Source organism: Bufo gargarizans, chromosome 10, assembly GCF_014858855.1.
Source record: "Bufo gargarizans isolate SCDJY-AF-19 chromosome 10, ASM1485885v1, whole genome shotgun sequence".
NCBI lineage: Eukaryota > Metazoa > Chordata > Amphibia > Anura > Bufonidae > Bufo > Bufo gargarizans.
In genome coordinates, this window is record NC_058089.1 from 127202892 (window position 1) to 127222915 (window position 20024).

Here is a 20024-nt window from a genome sequence, read left to right on the forward strand (position 1 = left end):
AAAATGATCCAAACATGAAGTAGACATATGGAGAATGTAAATTAATAACTGTTTTTGGAGGTATTACTATGTATTATAGAAGTAGAGAAATTGAAACTTGTAAATTTGCTAATTTTTCCAAATTTTTGGTTAAAAAAAATTATAAATAAAAATGATTTTTTTTTACTCCATTTTACCAGTGTCATAAAGTACAATATGTGACGAAAAAACAATCTCAGAATGGATAAGTAAAAGCGTTTTAAAGTTATTCACACATAAAGTGACAGATTTGCAAAAAATGGCCTGGTCCTTAAGGTGAAAATCAGACTGGTCCTTTAGTGAATAAAGGGGTTGTCTGGGTTCAGAGCTGAACCCGAACATTCCTCCATCTTTACCCAGGCAACCCCCCTGACTTGAGCATAAGAGCAGTTCATGGTCCATTGCTCTCCTTTGCCCTGCGCTAAGTCGCGCAGACCGAATTCATTTTTTGGAGATCCGATGACGTACCGGGCTCTCTATGGGGCTGCCAGGAAGCCTGCTGACATCACTGGCACTATTGGGTGGGATTTAGCACGGCCCTAGCCAGTAAAACGGCTAGGGCAGGGCTAAACACCCCCCTTCAGAGGGGGTGATGTAACCAAACAAAATGCCAGGCGGAAGCTTCCGCCCGGCAGTGTGTTATGATAAACAAAAGAGCCCGATCTAGCGCAGGGCAAGGGAGTGGATTAGAGCATGAGATGCTCCGATGCTAGCCTCAGGGTGGCTGCTTGGGTGAAAATAAGGGTATGTCCGGGTTCAGCTCTGAACCCGGACAACCCCTTTAAGTCTATAGATTTTGAACTCTGCTGGGTTCATCCTGTGAGCATGAATGTATAGCTGTAATAAGCCTTATTGTACCATGTTTTTAATGGACTGAATTTATCAAGTGCTGGAATAATGTGCTCTTTGTATATCCTACCATTATTTTAATTATTCTGCATTATATCATAGTTAAGATTACTATTATTATCGTCATCAATATTAAACTAAAATATTATTTAACATTGTTTAACTTAAAGGGGTGTTCCAGGATTTTCATATTGATAGACTATCTTCCAGGTAGGTAATCAATATGAGATCTGCAGGGGTCCAACTTCCAGAATACCCACTGATCAAGTTCAAGCAGTTCAAGGAAACCGTGGCACTCAGCTGAGATCCAGTGGGCACCACAACTTCCTCACGGTTTACCAACCAAGGCTCCATAAATTGGATACCAGTTGTGCTTGGTACAGCAGCACAGTTCCATTTACTTGAATGTGACTGAGCTGCACCTAGGTCATGTGACCAATGAACGTGACATCACATGGCCTAATGAAGTGACCCAGCAGATCACAGTAAAGGCTTAATTTAATGCTAAAGATTTTATCTCATGCTAAGGAGTTACATTTTGTGATTTATTAGTAAAGTACTCTTTTTGTATATACTATATATATCCTTAATGGTTATGTATGGGCAACAAATAGTTAACACCGGCAGTCGTAGTTAGGTTGAGACTCAAGGAGGATTACTACCATCATTGCTGCTGATTATACAAAAATATTGGGAAAAGCCTACTCTGTAATATACTGTGGAACTGTGCCTATTGCTGCTCTATGTACTGCAACTCCTATTATCTATTTAGTAAAGAGATATATTGTTTATTTTAACTAAAAAGGCTTGGTCCTTGACTCTACCTTCATCTGCCAGCCTCTACCTACCAGTACCCTTCTTCCTTGAACCCATCCACCTAACATCAAGAGCACCCCATTCACCCAGTCACCAACAGACAGGACCCCCAGAAAGTCCATCCTATGGTCATTGCTCTAGGAAGGGGCCTAAGCACTCATGGGACACCGCGGCCTATTCATATATCTGATCTAGGGAGGTACTGTGGGTCAGATCCCCCCTGATCTCATATTAATTAACTATCCTGAGGATAGGCCATCAATATCAATATCCTGCAGAACCTCTTTAAGTAGCAATTGAAAGTTCAGTAATAATATTCAGCATGCAATTTTTAAATAGGATACATTTCCATTTTTCAATTAAAGTACTACATGAAATGACATTCCAAAAAATAGAAAGGTATGGTTTACACGTCCCCAATGTTTGCCTTGGTTCTAAGTATTATCCAATTTGCCAAATTGTTTTATTTATTTTTTGCCTCTAGTTGTAACAGCCTCCTAGAGGCTCATTTGCATACATTACATTTTTCTCAGCAATGTGGACACGTGAACATGGGACCAACACAGATGCAACAGGTCAGCAAACTTTATAGGTAAAGATCTACTGCCCTTTAACTCTGAAATGAATCACTATAAAATGAATCATGACATAATATCTTACATATTTACATGAAAAACAACATCAAAACAATAGGAATACTCTGGTTCTATGTGAAGACTTATTTTCAATACTAAAAGATATAGAGCTGCATCATTTTTGTTAATGATGTTAATTAAAAAATTGTCTTACTCTTTTTCTAGGAATCCATGCACCAGTCCATTCCCTTCCATTATCAGTCCACACTTATTCAGATCCTCAATCAGTGGGTTGTGAAATGTAATTAGAACTTTGCATGGCGCTAACAACTTTGCTGTTCCTTGGCTCTGTTAAGTAAAAAAAAAATTGAAAAACAAACAAACAAGCAACACAAAGCTAACAAGTATATAATACATAGCATGTCACCTCAGTGGCTCAAAGGACCAGTGATGGCCAGTTCGCAGTGTTTGCCGACGAACACATGCGATCTGCCATCTTCACTCCCGAGTCCGGCGATGCAGAGGTAAGTCCTTACCTGTGCCTGCGCCGCGAGCCGCTCTGAAACACATGTGGTCACTGGGAGCAGGCAGTTCCGAAAACAGCCTTCATCGGGCTGTTCTCGGAACTGCCTGCTCCCGGTGACCACATGTGTTTCAGAGCGGCTCGCGGCGCAGGCACAGGTAAGGACTTACCTCTGCATCGCCGGACTTGGGAGTGAAGATGGCAGATCGCATGTGTTCGTCGGCAAACACTGCGAACTGCCCAACGAAAATTTGCAATTGAAAATTCGCAATCTGCACTACTCCTAAAGTCAAAGATATTGCAGCCTTCTTATTGGCCCACAAGCTAAAAGCAGGGAGGGATCATGTGTACTGTTTAATCTTGAATATTAGAAATCACGAATATATATCACTATATTCTAAATATTCAGGAACTCTCGAAGTGACGATATTTGCGCTAAAAATTAGCAATTCGAATATTAGTGATCAACACTAGTGAAAACCAGGGGACTGCCAGGATAACACCCTAAGGCCTCATGCACACGACCTTTCCGTTTTTTGCGGTCCGCAAACTGCAGATCCACCAAAAACGGAAGCCGCCCGTGCACCTACCACAATTTGTGGAACAGGTGGCCCATTGTAGAAATGCCTATTCATGTCCGCAAAACGGACAAGAATAGGACATGTTCTATTTTTTTTGCGGGGCCACGGAACGGAGCAACGGATGCGGACAGCACACGGAGTGCTGTCCGCATCTTTTGAGGCTCCATTGAAGTGAATAGGTCTGTATCCGAGCCGCAAAAATGGCGGCTCGGATGCGGACCCAAACAACAGTTGTGTGCATGAGGCCTCAGGAGTAACCCATAGTCAAACCTGTTTAGTCCACACACAGTCTGAGGTAATCAAATGGCCAGATTTCGATATACTACATGGTACTTCACAGATAACTTGAGGGGTACATTGCTTTGAATGGAGCATCTGCTGCTGCTCCATGTACTCCTTTCTTCTGCATGCCCATAAAAATGAATAAGACCCCATTCTTGTGATTGGTAGAGGTCACAACAATTAAGTAAGGTTTGTTTGTGGTAAAACTACTTTAAAAAAAAGGTTGCTTAGTGGCTCTCTAGCTTCTAGAGGGCACGTCCTCTCACCATGATGTCTATACAGCCTAATAGTATCTTCCTGAGATGAAGTGTGCATTGAAATGTATACACTAAATTAACTATAACTGAGGCACTGCTTTTCACCCTGCCTCTCATCTCCCCTGCATTTCAGTCTACCTCTCACCTCCCTACATGTTCTATATAAAATACCAATTGTTTGTTGGCCATAGCAAGCAATCAAAGCACATCTTTAATTTCTGCCTAGGTCCTTTGTGATTTAGAGTGATAATCTCCCTATATGTGCTGTCTAAAAGACTAATTTTACTACAGTGCTTATTACAATACTGTAGTAACAGCTCAACAGCTGTTGCAAAACTGCAACTCCCATGATGGCCTGATGTCTCAAGCCTGTTGAAGCATGATAAGAGCTGTAGTTTTACAAAAGCTGAAGAGCCACAGGTTGGTAAACATGTGTCTACAGTATTGTATGAAGTGTTGTAGTAAATTAAAAGCTGTGAATTGCTTGGTTGATAAAATGAAAGCACATGCAGGCATGATGAACATAGAACATAGTTTGCACACATTCCAGGGCTACTATATTCTACACAGTGGCATACCGCCAATAGAGGCAGACAACAAGGCCCCCTTGGGAAAGGGGGCCTGGATGTAAAAAAAAATCTCTGCTCCTAATTAACTTAATACAGGCTCTTAACGGGCCTGGTCGTGAACAAAAGGCCCCGTCCCCTCTTCAACCTAATGCAAGCTCCCGTCCTGAGCCCGTACCCGGGGCTAAAGCCCTCTCTTCCAGCTCCCTCTGTGTTTGGCCCTCCCTCCCAACCAGAACAGAACAGGACAGGAAAGGTCCATCAGCGTGTGACACATCGGAAGTATGTTATGTGCTGTGTGCTTAGAATGGTAAGGCGCTGAGTATGTGTTGTGTCCGTACAAAGTGGATGATGTATGATGTATGTGTAATCTGGGGAGCGGGAATGTAGCGCTGACACGCTCCCATTGAGAACACACTCCGAGGTACAGTCGCTGTATAATATACCAGGGTGTCAGGAGGAGACTGTTCAGCTGCAGAATCCAAGAAGCTGCTCACCCTGAGGGAATTATGATGGGTGAGAGGCACTGAGTATGTCACTAAAGTGTGTCATGTTGTAAGAGTGTGCCAGGATGCAGAACAGCGATGTGTTGCATGTGGGAAGGTGGGGGTGGTGCACGTTCTGCTGCCGGGCTGACATTTTTTTTTTTACCCCCCCCCCCAGCCCTATTTTACTAAGCATTCTGTATTAAGAATGCTATTATTTCCCCTTATAACCTTGTTAATTTTTTTTTTTTACCCCTCCAGCCCTATTTTACTAAGAATTCTGTATTAATAATGCTATTATTTTCCCTTATAACCATATTATATGGGAAAATAATAAAGATCGGCTCCCCATCCATGGTGATGGATCATGTGATGGACCATGTGATGAGCGCAGTGATGTCATCAAAGGTCCTTTTCCTACTGCACAGAAAAGATGAAGACAGAAGAGAAGCCAGGCTGTGCGAACAAGTGGATTAAGGTGAGTTAATTTTAAATTTTATTTTTTAACCCCTCCAGCCCTATTTTACTTAGCATTCTGTATTAAGAATGCTATTATTTTCCCTTATAACCATGTTATTAGGAAAATAATACAATCTACACAACACCTTACCCAAACCCGAACTTCTGTGAAGAACGCAGGTGCAAAACGCATTAAAATGTTTTGCACTCGCGCGGAACAATCACGCATTTTCCCACGACGCACCCGCATCTTACACGGCCCAATACCATGACGCCCGTGTGAAAGAGGCCTTACAGGTATTGTTACTAAGTGTTCTTATGCAGAAGGAGATCTATCACTATATAAGGAAGTGGTTTGGCCAAAGGGCATGGTGGACAGCAGGGGGACTACTCCTGTGTTTGCCAGTGAAAAAGTGGGAGGGGCTAGGACAAGTAGTGGGAGGATCTAGGAACTGGGTATAGCGGCCCAATTCAGATTCTTGCTATGGGGCCCAATGATTTCTATGTACGTCCCTGATTCTATACTTTGGCCCACATTTAATCATGTAAATGCACCTTTATTTTTGGATACTATGGCATAATTTTAGTGCAATTCAGAACATCTAATGGATAATAATTAAGCCAGCACCTTATCTTTAGGCAGCTGGTTTGGGGTAATTGTCCTTCATCAGTGCAGAGCAGAGAGTACGGTCTTAACTGGGTGAACATTGACTTATAGGATAGCTACTAGTGTTCAGCAAAGGGAGCTTTGGATGCTTCATGCAGTTGCTGTCAAGAAAAGGCATTTTCTCTGAGAGTACCGGCGATGTGCAGCCTGCAAAATGTGGAATGGATGTGTGAATGGACCCTAATACTGTACAGAGATTTGTCTTATACCTTGGAATCGAAGAAGAATTTGGTTTCAAGTTTTAAAGAGGTTTTCCACTTTAAAAAGCGATTACTGAAGTTATTCAACCAAGTCACGTGCAACTTTGCGAATAACATACTTCGGCTCATCAGAGCCCGTACATTCTAATACTGTACGGAGACGGATCTCTGTACAGTATCATTCCGAAGTTTTGTACGATGCGACTTCGGATGAAGCCTCCAGAGCTCGCATCACTCGACACTAATAGCTACCTTACATCTGGTGGCATCAGAGGCAGAGCTTATTTGGATACTTTCTTTCCAGAATCCCAGAGGAGCGTGCATGGCGCTCTCCATAAGGAGATATAATACCACTTAACTGTTGATATGTGCAATTTGCTCTGTTGCATAGTAGAAGAACGCTTGTATTTCACATCCAAAATCTCTGCATAGACATGTCTAGTGGAGTTCTTACCTCAATCTGCAGTTTAGGAGAATCTAATGTGATTTTTCTTTCAGCCAACAGCTTTTCCTTTGTGTCAGTCAATTCTCCCACAGCAGAGACATTCAAAAGATTACTGTCAGTAAGGCACGCCTTGTACTGTGAATACGGAATCAGGTATACAGCAGAGTGTTCTGTAGGTGACAAATGAGCACGTGTACATTTAAAGGACACCTATGCTCTATGGGCCACATGTATAAATACAGTACAACTAGTTTTTGATGTAAACAACATATTAGAAGTATGGTGTTTGGGCCAACTCCCCCTGAAATTATAAAGCACCTGAAATTGTATTTTTGCATGAATAAGTTGACAAAACCTGGATGGGCTGAGAGAAGCAAAGCAAAGCTTTTATCTGGGCATTGTCCTGGAACTATTATTAATGCAAAAGGGACACAAGTTATAGTATCATCTTCATAGCACAGTCTTATGTGTCTATTAACATCACAGTATGTTGTCATGGGCATGGTTAATGTTTAATCAATTACTAAAATAAGATATGACTAGACTGTGATAGCCCTCTACCTGATGTAAACTGAGAATCAAAAAGATGGGTGTAATAAAAGGTAACTATTATTATAGCAGTAAAACTATCACAAAATGTAAAAACGGCCCCAATTGCCACAAAAACTATATGATTACCTAAAAGGGATCTTGGCTTGACTCTTGAGAGGACCTAATAGCTATGCAATATTGTTATACAGAATAGCTAAGGATATTCCTGTGCAGAGTGATAAGGGACAGATAAAGGATAAGGGAAGTCATACTGCAGTACCCTTGAGCAGGATGTATCTGCAAATGGTTTGTTATGTTATGTTATTTATTGCAACCACTATAACTGTGTATGGATGGCACAACCAGGGTTAATACTCATGGTTCAGCCCTTTGCAGAAGGTTGGGTTGGTCATCCAGGATACCCCCCAGCTCAGTTGGACAGTCTAGACTGAATAAAGTGAGAGAAGAAACAGTTGCTTCATGTTCCCTCTCCTTAGGCCCAGTGACTAACAGACTGCAAGATCTACAGAAAGAGAAGAAGAGAACGAGTGGAATATCAAAGAGAACTTAGAATCTGCATGGCTAAGCATAGGAGTCAGCAAGGTAATCGCCAGTTCAGAAATTAAGGCTTTGATAAAGTGAGGGACACTGTTAAGACACCCATCACACTTGGACAATTTATGGCCAGATGTGCCTTCAAAACAATGTAACAGTGGACATTGCAGCTATTATTGCCAAGGTACTATGGCCAACCATAGATTGTTCTGAGACTTTAGCAAGATAGTGTACAATGAAGGCCATAACTCCCATCCTTGACTTCATTTATACACCGTTATCTGGGACAGAATTCCACTGGACTTATTGCAACTCCCATTTTGCACTTGAGGAAAAAGAGATGTTCATTCTTCTACCACTGGCTTGGTTTTCTGACTCCTGCACTATACGTTGGTCATTGTACTTTACACGCCCTGCCTTGCACCCATCCAAACACCTAACCTCAAGGGCACCCCAGCTACCATTAGACCGGAGCCCCAGATTCAGGGTGTGTCCTGAGGGAAAAAAGATTGCCTTCTCCTTTCACTGCACAGCTCTAGGGAGTAGTCGTGACAGACAGCCCCTGCTATTGACTCTGACAGCCAGAACCACTACTACTCCCATCATCCTCTTTGGCTCCTCAGGGGTTGCTGCATTACCCATAGTCTTACCCAAGCCCTTTTTGCATGAAGGCCTAATTTACATATTAAGAAAAAGTATCGTAGTTTGATAGGGAGGTCGCTGGTGAGAGATTCCCTTTAATGATCTTTCAGTGGACCAGTACAAAGCAGGATTGTAGTCTACCTTTCAGTATGCAGAGCATCTGCTGTGTATATACTATATCTAGCTATTAGGTCCTTTGAAGAGTTCAGACATTTGGATAAAAAAATTGCATGCTGGGAAATTCAAGAGCCTAGTAGGGTGAAGGACCATTTTTAGGGCCGAGTTCCAGATGTGGTCGCTCTATAGTTAGGCTTATAGGGATTACTAGTTCCTCTCCCTGATTTTTCTAGGGATCGATTCTAGGGCCAGTCACACAGGAGACCCGACCCTGCACATGATGGTAAACACACAACACAGTGAAAAATGACTGTATGTCACACAGATGTTTTTAGAACCAAAGTCTAGGGGCGATTTTTTAACATCCAGTGAATAGCGGCCGTTAAAAAATAGGACATATCCTACTTTTGGCTGTTTTCATGGGCCCATTTTTAATGGCCATATAGACAGGAGTGCACCCATCTAACTGTGGTTAAAAACAAGTTAAAGTGCCTTTAAGGTGTTAAATTAAAAAAATATAAATGCTCAGCTCATCTGCTGAAATGAACTGGAAGGACCTGATTCTCCCAGTTCTGTTTTGGCTTCGCAGGTTGCGGCACCAGGGCAGACACTGCCCTGAAGCTGACACAGAACTTCTGCCCTTGCTTGGCTAATTGGAGAGGCAGCGTGGGCAGGAAATTGTTGGGGCCAGGCTAAATGCTCTGTCTTGCTGCAGGTGGGCACTTTTCCACCCGTGGAGACACCCTCCCAAAGGTGAAGATGTTCTGTTGATGACAGAAATCTATTCACTTATCTTTTAGTGCTAAAGTTGTTTTATTATGCCCCTCTTTTTGCATCTCTATTGCACAGCGTTCTATAAGTTTAATATTATGTAAAGACCTTGACATTAGTATCTTCTTTTGAATGATCTATGTTTGTACAAACGATTTGCAGATAAGAAATTAATGAAACAATTATATCTATTATCTATCAATATGTAACCTAAGAAACAATACCATTCCTGAGCTGCTTTACCGGGATCTGTCACCTCTTCAGATATGTCTGTTTTAGTAACTACTTACATTTCTCAAGTAATAACAATTTTGTTGCATCTATTCTTATGACTATGTTTTGCTATATCTTATTATTCCTGTTAATGGATAAATTGCCAGCAGTCTGCAATAAAGCTCCATGTGGGTGTTACCAGTTGGGGGGTGTCCATGCTGCTTGTAGCACCGATTGGATAGTGTCAGACTGTGTAGGGGCACCCCACACAACCTGGTAATACCAAGAAGGACCTTTATTATAGACGGTAAGCAATTCATTCATAAACTTCAATTAGGAATAATCAAAAAATAATACAACATAGAAAAATAAGAATATGTGGGGAATTACATGGGGAATGCAAATGATTACTAGGACACAGTCATCAGCTTTGACAGGTCCTCTGTAAGGAGACAGGTAGTTTTCCAAGGAACCATATCGTTTGTAGAAGCCTTTAAAGATAATACTTAAAGAGGACCTTTCATCACTCCTGATATCCAACATGTAATAATTCTGGAGCATTTGTTCTTATGGCTCTATGTTGTGCCATTCCTTTATTATTTCTACTAGAAGTTATGAATAATTTGCTAGCAGTCTGCAGTAAGGGTAGAGAAGGTTGTTACTCAGTTGGGGGTGTGTACCAGAAAACGGCAACACTGATTGGAAGTAGTGAGACTGTGCAGGTACACCCCCCCAACTGGTTACCTCCCATCTGTACCCTTACTGCAGACTGCTAGCAATTAATCCATAACTTCTAGTAGAAATAATAAAGGAAGGGCATAACACAGAGTCATAAGAATAGATGCTCCAGAATTGTTTATACATGGTGGTGCATGTGACAGGTCCTTTTTTACTTGCTGGCCTTGGATTGTAATTACGTGTAAGCCATATAATAGTACTAATAATAACAAGTGTACTGAGAACAGTGTCTACACACCACATCTTAAATCGATTATTTTGATGTAAATTAAGTTGAGCAAATTTTTCAAAAATTCGATTCGGCCGATTCGCCAAATTTTCTGAAAAAATTTGGTTCAATCAGAATTTATTTGTAGTGAATCGCATAAAAAAATGGCTATTTCCTGGCTGCAGTGAGCCATTATAGTGGTGTAGAACACTGTGCCTTGCAGTAACACGCAAAGGGAATCTGCTGTGGTGGTGAAACAATACTGTATGACATGTAGATGACAGGCGTTGCTCTTAGAATCACTGCACACTTCACTTATTTGGGCAGTTACAGGGCCAAAACTGACCAAAAAACTCAAGTGTGAACTCAGCCTTACAGATCAATGTTAGCGCCAGATATAAAGAACCGAGGTCAAAGATCCTACTATGGTGTGAAAGAGCGCACTCCTTTTACACAAATTCACTGATTCCACATAGATTTCTACAGAATCTGTTATCTTAAATGCTTATACAAGTAGAGACCCCCCCCCCCGCCCAACAGAGTGGAGTGGGTGTCGGCAGTAAGTTTGTGTTGACGTCAATGATTATTTTGCCCTTCCTCTGATCCGTCAGAACAATACCCCCTAAAAACGGATCCTGTCTGTGGAGCATCCGTCTTCACTCGGTCAGCATTTGGTCAGTAAACCATCAGTATTGCTAAAGTAAAAAAAACAGGAGTGGATCCAAAACAGAGATGACACGTGAGTGGAATATTTGCATGTCTTCTGTGTTTTTTACCCACTCCTGCTTTTGGCTACCAAATCATAAGCCAATTCTGATGCAAAATAGGGACCATGTCATGCAGGCCTTACAGCTGCTACATAGACAGGATCCGTTGTGCGTCTAATTTTTCCTTCCTTCTGACAGGTCAGAAGAAGGGTCAAATAAATGATGATGTCAGCCAGGCGAAAGGCAAAATAGTAGCCCAGTCATGAAATGGGGAGGGTGGGAACAGCATGAGAAGTCCACAGAGTGGCCCTATGACATAGTGGTGAGGTGGAAACAGCATGAGGAGACCACATAGTGGCCCAATGATAGATTCTGGGGGTGGCAGCAGCATCAGGAGGAGGCCACAGGGTGGCACAATGACAGTGTGGAGGTGGCAGCACAGGAGGCCACAGAGTGGCACAATGACAGTGTGAAAGGTGGCGGCAGCAGAAGCATCAGGAGGATACCACAAAGTGGCAAGGTGACATAGTGTGGAGATGGCAGCGGCAGCAACAGCAGCATCAGGATTCCACAGAGTGAAATGTGACATAGTGTGGATATGGCAGCAGCAGCAGGATACCACAGAGTGGCAAGGTGATAGTTTGGCGGTAGCAGCAGCAGCATCAGGAGGCCACAGAGTAACACAATGACGGTATGGATGTGGCAGCAGCATCAGGAGTGTGGGGGTGGCGGCAGCAGCATCAGGAGACCTGAGTGGTGAGGTGACAGCATCATCAGGAGACAACAGAGTGACCCGTTGACAGAGTGGGGAGGTGGGTGGCAATACCAGTACCAGATGAAAATGGTGGGTGAAAGAAGGAGCACTTGGCATCAGATGTGTGGCATTAGGCGGGTGGCAGCATCAGAATAGTAGCTGAGGCAGGTAGCCAGAAGAAATTGGTCTCTTTTGTCAGTGTTGGTGTGGCACCATGGATGATCTAGTCTGATGCATAAGACATTGGTGGGTGGAAATCCTGGCTGATCCACACCTCATTCATCTTCACTAGGCGGGTGAAGAAAGCTGCTCATCAGCGACTCTAGACTCAAGTTGCTGCTAATGGAGCTGGAACTGCTCCAATCCCCCCGCACCCTGCCACAGCAGCCATAGCAGAGGAATGTGAGCGCAGAGGGCCCCCCCAGACAAACCTGCGACAGGACGGACGATGGCGCAGATAGGCAGGGGCCAACTGACTACATAGGATGTCTCTATAGTAGTTAAGTTTACCCTCCCTCTCAGCGGGTGTAAAAAAGGCACCCATTTTGGACCGGTAGCGAAGGTCCAACAAGATGGAGATCTAGAAGTCATCCCTCTGCCGAATGCTGACAATTCATCTGTCACTACGCAAGCAAGTGAGCATGCATTGGGCCATTTGTGCAAGTGACTCGGAGGGACTCCCTGCCTCCATCTCCACTGCATACTGCCATGGTTTGTCTGGGTCCTCTGCCTCATCTTTTTCATCGCTCTGTGGCTCCTCTGGCTGCTCCGGCTCCTCCTCTCCTGTCACCTGTGTATAAAAACCACCCATTTCGCTACACATTGCTTGTGCTCCAATGTACTCCTCCTCCTCCAGTTCAGCCCCCACAGGGCTCATGTGGCCGTGAGATCTAGGCGCCACGTCTCCAGTTCCCTAACCAGCCAGATTTACCAGCATCTGTTACAAGACATGAAGCAGTGGAATGACATTGTTCATCTCATAGTCCTGGCGACTTACAAATAACTTGGCCTCCGCAAAGGCCCTGAGCAAATGGCAGGTGTTACGCATGAGCTGCCACTGGCTGACATCGAAGTTACACAGAGGAGTACTCATGTACGCTTGGATCATCAGGAAATCGTTGATGGCCTTTCTCTGTTCGTATAGTCAGTCCAACATATGGAGGGTGGAATTCCAACTGGTGGAAACGTTGAATATCAGCCTATGTTGGGGGATGACGTTCTGCCGCTGAAGCTCAAGGAGGGTGTGCTTTGCGATGTACGAGTGGCTGAAGTGCATACAAATTTTCCTGGCCATTTTTAGGATGTCTTGCAGATGGGTGGAAGACTTCAGGAACCGCTTGACAACCAGATTCAACATGTGTGCCATGCAGGGCGCATGGCTCAGCCCTCCTTGACTCAGCCCCAAAACAATGTTCTTCCCGTTGTTGGTCACCATGGTTCTGATTTTCAGTTGTCGCAGAGAAAGCCAGGATTTAATTTCTTGCTGAAGGACTCGGAGAAGTTCCTTCTCTGTGTGACTCTGTTCGCCCAGGCCAGCAAGGTGCAGAACAGCATGACTCCGCTGTGCCCTGCACATGTGGTATGCTGGAGGGCACCTGTGAATTGTCACTGCAGTGAATACTGAAGAAACATTGGAGGATGAGGAGGCAGAGGCGGACATTGTCGCTGGACCAACAGTGTGACATTGTGGAGGCGGAAGCGGTGTCACCTGGCCAAGTTGCTGGTGTGGCTGTGCAGGAACCACATTCACCCAGTGGGCTCTAAAGGACATGTAATGTCCATGACCGTAGTTATAGCTCCACACGTCGGCACTGCCGTGTACTTTGGCAGACACCGACAGGCTAAAGGATTGGCCCACCTTCTGTTCTACATACAGTACAGACCAAAAGTTTGGACACACCTTCTCATTCAAAGAGTTTTCTTTATTTTCATGACTATGAAAATTGTAGATTCACACTGAAGGCATCAAAACTATGAATTAACACATGTGGAATTATATACATAACAAAAAAGTGTGAAACAACTGAAAATATATCATATTCTTGGTTCTTCAAAGTAGCCACCTTTTTGCTTTGATTACTGCTTTGCACACTCTTGGCATTCTTTTGATGAGCTTCAAGAGGTAGTCACCTGAAATGGTCTTCCAACAGTCTTGAAGAGTTCCCAGAGATGCTTAGCACTTGTAGGCCCTTTTTCCTTCACTCTGCGGTCCAGCTCACCCCAAACCATCTCGATTGGGTTCAGGTTCGGTGACTGTGGAGGCAAGGTCATCTGGCGCAGCACCCCCTCACTCTCCTTCATGGTCAAATAGCCCTTACATAGCCTGGAGGTGTGTTTGGGGTCATTGTCCAACTAAACGCAAACCAGATGGAATAGCATGCCGCTGCAAGATGCTGTGGTAGCCATGCTGGTTCAGTATGCCTTCAATTTTGAATAAATTCCCAACAGTGTCACCAGCAAAGCACCCCCACACCATCACACTTCCTCCTCCATGCTTCATGGTGGGAACCAGGCATGTAGGGTCCATCCGTTGACCTTTTCTGAGTTGCACAAAGACACGGTGGTTGGATCCAAAGATCTCAAATTTAGACTCATCAGACCAAAGCACAGATTTCCACTGGTCTAATGTCCATTCTTTATGTTCTTTAGCCCAAACAAGTCTCTTCTGCTTGTTGCCTGTCCTTAGCAGTGGTTTTCTAGCAGATATTCTACCATGAAGGCCTGATTCACACAGTCTCCTCTTAACAGTTGTTCTAGAGATGTGTCTGCTGCTAGAACTCGGCATTGACCTGGTCTCTAATCTGAGCTGCTGTTAACCTGCGATTTCTGAGGCTGGTGACTCGGATGAACTTATCCTCCGCAGCAGAGGTGACTTTTGGTCTTCCTTTCCTGGGGCGGTCCGCATGTGAGCCAGTTTCTTTATAGCACTTGATGGTTTTTGTGACTGCACTTGGGGACACTTTCAAAGTTTTACCAATTTTTCGGACTGACTGACCTTCATTTCTTAAAGCAATGATGTCCACTCGTTTTTCTTTACTTAGCTGCTTTTTTCTTGCCATAATACAAATTCTAACAGTCTATTCAGTAGGACTATCAGCTGTGTATCCACCTGACTTCTCCACAACGCAACTGATGGTCCCAACCCCATTTATAAGGCAAGAAATCCCACTTATTAAACTTGACAGGGCACACCTGTGAAGTGAAAACCATTTCAGGTGACTACCTCTTGAAGCTCATCAAGAGAATACCAAGAGTGTGCAAAGGCAAAGCAGTAATCAAAGCAAAAAGGTGGCTACTTTGAAGAACCTAGAATATGACATATTTTCAGTTGTTTCACACTTTTTTGTTATGTATATAATACCACATGTGTTAATTCGTAGTTTTGATGCCTTCAGTGTGAATCTACAATTTTCATAGTCATGAAAATAAAGAAAACTCTTTGAATGAGAAGGTGTGTCCAAACTTTTGGTCTGTACTGTACATGTGCAGAGCTGCTACTGCCTTTTTGGCAAAGAAATGACAGTTTATGACTCTCCACCTCGGCTCGGCACAAGCCATCAGTTCTCTGAAAGGTGCAGAGTCCACCACTTGAAAAGGGAGAGATTGCAGCACCAGCAACTTAGCAAGGAGCACATTCAGCTTCTGCGCTGTTGGATGAGTGCACGCATACTGTTGTCTCTTGGCAATCCCTTCAGTGATCGATTGCTGACGGAGTGACTGAGCAGGAGTAGGAGGAGGAGCAGGAGCATCAGGGCCAACTGAAGATAGGAAGAGCAGACAGCTTTCTTTGGCTGAGGTGGTGGAGCCTTGACTGCCTGAAATCGGGTGCGTGCCACTGGGTGATTCAGCAGTTGCTGCGGCAGGCTGGACCACTACATCGGAGCTACGGTTCTCCCAGGCCACTTTATGGTGACGCTGCATATTTTGACGAAGGGCCGTAGTGCCAACATTAGCACCCTGGGCACACTTCACCTTCTGCCCACAGATCTACAAATGTACACCTCCTCCGGCGGCTTAACAAAAAACTGCCACACCACCTAGTAGGTGATTTTACCCCCAACACTACGCACTGACTGACTGCTACCACTGCTGCTTCTGTGAACCCCTGCACCACTACTTTCCAGGCAGGTAGGCTCCTACGAAGCGGTTGGTATACCCCGGGAACGTTTGGCTCCTGACCTCCCACTGCTGCCACACTGCTGACTCCTGGCCACGCTAGCGACTAGCTGGCTCTGCCGCTGCCACACAGGCAAGCTGCCACCCTCTTCTCCCAATGATAATGAAGGCCCTAATTCACCCGGCTACCAAGTGCAATCAGCTACATCATCATCATCGAGTAATGTCTGCACATCACTGATGTCCTCCTCAATGGTCTCTGGGCCAGGAGCCTGATCGCTTGCAACACCATCTCCCACGCCACTCTCCTCATTACTACTAGCCCGCCTACCGGAGGAATGTCTTCTCCACATCTTGGCTGGCCAGTAGCTGCTAGATTTCCTCTCGTAGCTCGTCCTCACTGTATAGTGGAGCTGAGCCCTCAGCATATAATACTTGTCTGGCTGAGGGAACAGAAAAGGACAGAGGCAGGTAGAGGACAGGTGAGGGCACAGGGCCTGCTCCTGGCCATGCCAACTAAGGGTTGTGTCTGACGAACCCACCAACTCTTGGCTGGGAGTGTCTGATGTCACCTGGGACGAAGTGGATAACCGAGTCAACCATTTAAGAACCGCTTGGTTGCTGGTCAAGACATAACCGCTAGATAACACCAGGAGCTCGGGCCTCTCCTGCGACTCCTGCTGCCACGCTCCCTAACTCTCCTGCGACCTGTGCCTGTGCCAGAAACATTTAGGCCTCTGCCCCTCCCCTGTGCAGGGCCTGTCACTTCTCTGTCTGACATTTACTGATCAAGTAAATAAAAAGGAAATTAAAACACCCCAAAAATTTTCGCACTTCACCACACAACGGCAAATACTTTTTTTTGTGCCACTAATACACGCCAAAAAGGGCTTTAGAACATATAACTGCACCGCTGAACGGCAAATAATATATATTTTTGTGCCACTAATACACGCCAAAAAGGGCTTTAGAACATATAACTGCATTGCTGAATGGCAAATAATATATATTATTTTGCCACTAATACACGACAAAAAGGGCTGTAATTTTGTGACTTCACCACACAACGGCTAATAAGCTTTTTTTCCCACTAATACAAGACAAAAAATGCTTTAGAACATAACTGCACCTCACAAGGGCAAATAAGACATATAAATATTTCCTTGTAATAAACCCTGTTAATGGCTGTATCAAACAGCACTTGCACCCCAATAACAAGAACGGTTTGCTGGAATTACAGAGCTGTATAATGGCAATTTGGATCCCCAGTCAGTGCAGCAAGGTATAATCGGATTGTTCCTATTACCCAGGCTGTAAACTCCCCTAATGAACCCTGTTCTACATAAATACTGTGGAATGATTCCTCCCTATCCTTTCCCTGAACTTCTATACAGCAAAATATAAGTTTTCAAGTCTTTCCTACAACTGTCCCTAGCGCCTGCTGACGTCTCTCCCTGCACTACGTACACTGGAAAATGGCTGATTCCTAGATGGCTGAGGCTATTTATAGGGCTGTGACATCACAGGGGCTGACTGCTAATTTGCAGCATGCATGGCATTGTGGGTGATCCCTCGTTCCCAGAGTTCCTTGCTCCATGTCCTAACACATGCAGCAGCCATTTTAGGAAAAAATGTAATTTGTTACCACGAAGCGTGAGGAAATTCGAATTCGGTGTGAATCTAATTTCACTTCGTCAACTTTGATTCGCTCATCTCTAGTTGTGATGTCAAATATATCTAGATACAGAATATTCATTACCTACCTGTATTAGGTTTCAGCTCCATATAATCCGATTTTTGACATACCACATTCATATGTGCACCATTATTCTCTATGGCCTGAACATTGATATTAACATGAATTTGTTTGTGCAAAGAGGTCAGATTAGTCAGCAATGCAATCAGCTGAACATCTTGACCAAAAACAGGAGGCTCTTTCAACTTCAGCCTCATTTTTATCCCAATTTTACTCAGGGAAGGATCCAGAGTTGGTGGGTCATGTTGTCCACTGTTTCCAGTATGCGGCTTATTTCTCATTTCCAGGGCTTTTTTAAACGCAAGTCGTTCGTTTTCTGATCCTAATCCGAAATAAAGCAAAAGTAGGAGTACATAGGTGCATACAAAGTACTTTTACAAAAATTATTTTTAAAAATTTGAAAGGAAAAAAAAACATTTAAAAAGCAACAATCTTCATTCACTTTGTTTCTGGTTTATAATACTCGATTGAATTGAGTAATACGACACAAAAAAATACTTGATGCAATTTTTTTGCAACAAGGATTTGTTTGTGTCATGTGACCACGGAGCGGGAGTGAAGCACTTTCTATTACGTACCGCTTCGTGGTCACCCGCCGGCCCGCACCAGGCTACACTTTCTTCCTGACACATCGTCAGGTCATAATGCACGTAAGCGCGCACTATGACCCGACGCTGTGTGACGTCAGGACGACAGTGCAGCGCGCAAAGAAGAAGATGAAGGAGCTGTCGAGCGGCACCCCTAAAGGAAAGATAAGTTCTGTCACTGGGGACATGGCTAGGAGGGGAATATGGTGGCACTGGGGGGGCAAGCTGGTGGCACTGGGGGGGCAGATGATGGCACTGAGGGGGCAGATGATGGCACTGAGGGGGCAGATGATGGCACTGAGGGGGCAAGCTGATGGCACTGGGGGGGCAAGCTGATGGCACTGGGGGGGGCAAGCTGATGGCACTGGGGTGGCAAGCTGATGGCACTGGGGTGGCAAGTTGATGGCACTGGAGGGGCAAGCTGATGGCACTGGAGGGGCAAGCTGATGACACTGGAGGGGCAAGCTGATGGCACTGGGGGGGCAAGCTGATGGCACTGGGGGGGCAAGCTGATGGCACTGGGGGGCAGCTGATGCACTGAGGGGGCAGCTGATGCATTGAGGGGGCACCTGATGGCACTGAGTGACAGCTGATGGCACTGAGGGGCAGCTGATGGCACTGGGGTGGCAGTTGGTGGCACTGGGGGCAGCTGATGGCACTAGGGGGGCAGCTGATGGCACTGGGGGAATGGAGCTGATGGCACAGGGGGGAGCTGATGGCACTGGGGGATAGTGGAGCTGATGGCACCTGGGGGAATGGAGCTGATGGCACTGGGGGGAACTGATGCAATTGGGCTGATCGCACAGGGGGGAACAAAGGGTGTTGGGGACCGATGGCAGGGGGTCTGATGAGTTTTTATAAAGGAAAACAGTCAATTAATTTTGTATTATTAGATTACTCGATTAATCGTAAAAAATAATAAATAGAATACTCGATTTATAAAATAATAGTTTACTGCAGCCCTGTTACCAGGCACAAGTTTTTAAGCACTTTAAACTCCTAATTTTACAAAATAACTCAAAACCTTACAATGAACTTTGCACAGCATCTAGAACATCTAGCCCCTGTCTCTACTGGGTATGCTCCTCTTATTCCCACAGCTCTATGATTGCCTAAGAAATATAGAAATACACATGGGGGAGATTTATCTCTCTCTTGCACCTGAAAAGTGGTGTTAAAATGTTGCAACTGTGACTTAAAAAAAAAAGATAACACATCTCTCAGTTTTTACACAGCCCTCACCACTTTCCTGAAAGGGGGTTTGTCAAGGGTGGGAAGGGGATATCGGTAGTCACCCAGAAAAATGTATGTTTATTTACACCAGTTTTCTGGTGCAAATGAAGACACAAATCTATGGCAGCTCTGAGCCTTCATAGATTTCTGTTTAGAAGCAAAGACTGCCAGAGGATACACCTAATTCATGATGAAGCATGCACCTCATCATACATTAGGCGCATCCTTGGACAGTGCAAGGGATATCAAGACTGGCACACCAGTCTAGATAAATCCCCCCCACATTGTTAAGTGTCTTCATATGAAAATTCTCCCTTTAGTAAGTGCCCCTACCTCAGGGCTGCCTATAGGTAGAAGCCTGCTGTACCCTTTA

General features: G+C 44.4%; 1 protein-coding gene across 1 annotated transcript in view; it reads right to left on the reverse strand.

Moving 5' to 3' along the window:
* Positions 1–20024, reverse strand: part of LOC122921034 (protein-glutamine gamma-glutamyltransferase 5-like) — an 84332-nt gene that overhangs the window by 6566 nt on the left and 57742 nt on the right. The window contains exons 10-12 of the mRNA XM_044270911.1: positions 17839–18153; positions 6733–6893; positions 2473–2606 (exon numbers count right to left, since the gene is read on the reverse strand). Of these exons, the coding sequence (XP_044126846.1) occupies positions 2473–2606; positions 6733–6893; positions 17839–18153 (610 nt within the window). The remainder of the gene's footprint in view (positions 1–2472; positions 2607–6732; positions 6894–17838; positions 18154–20024) is intronic.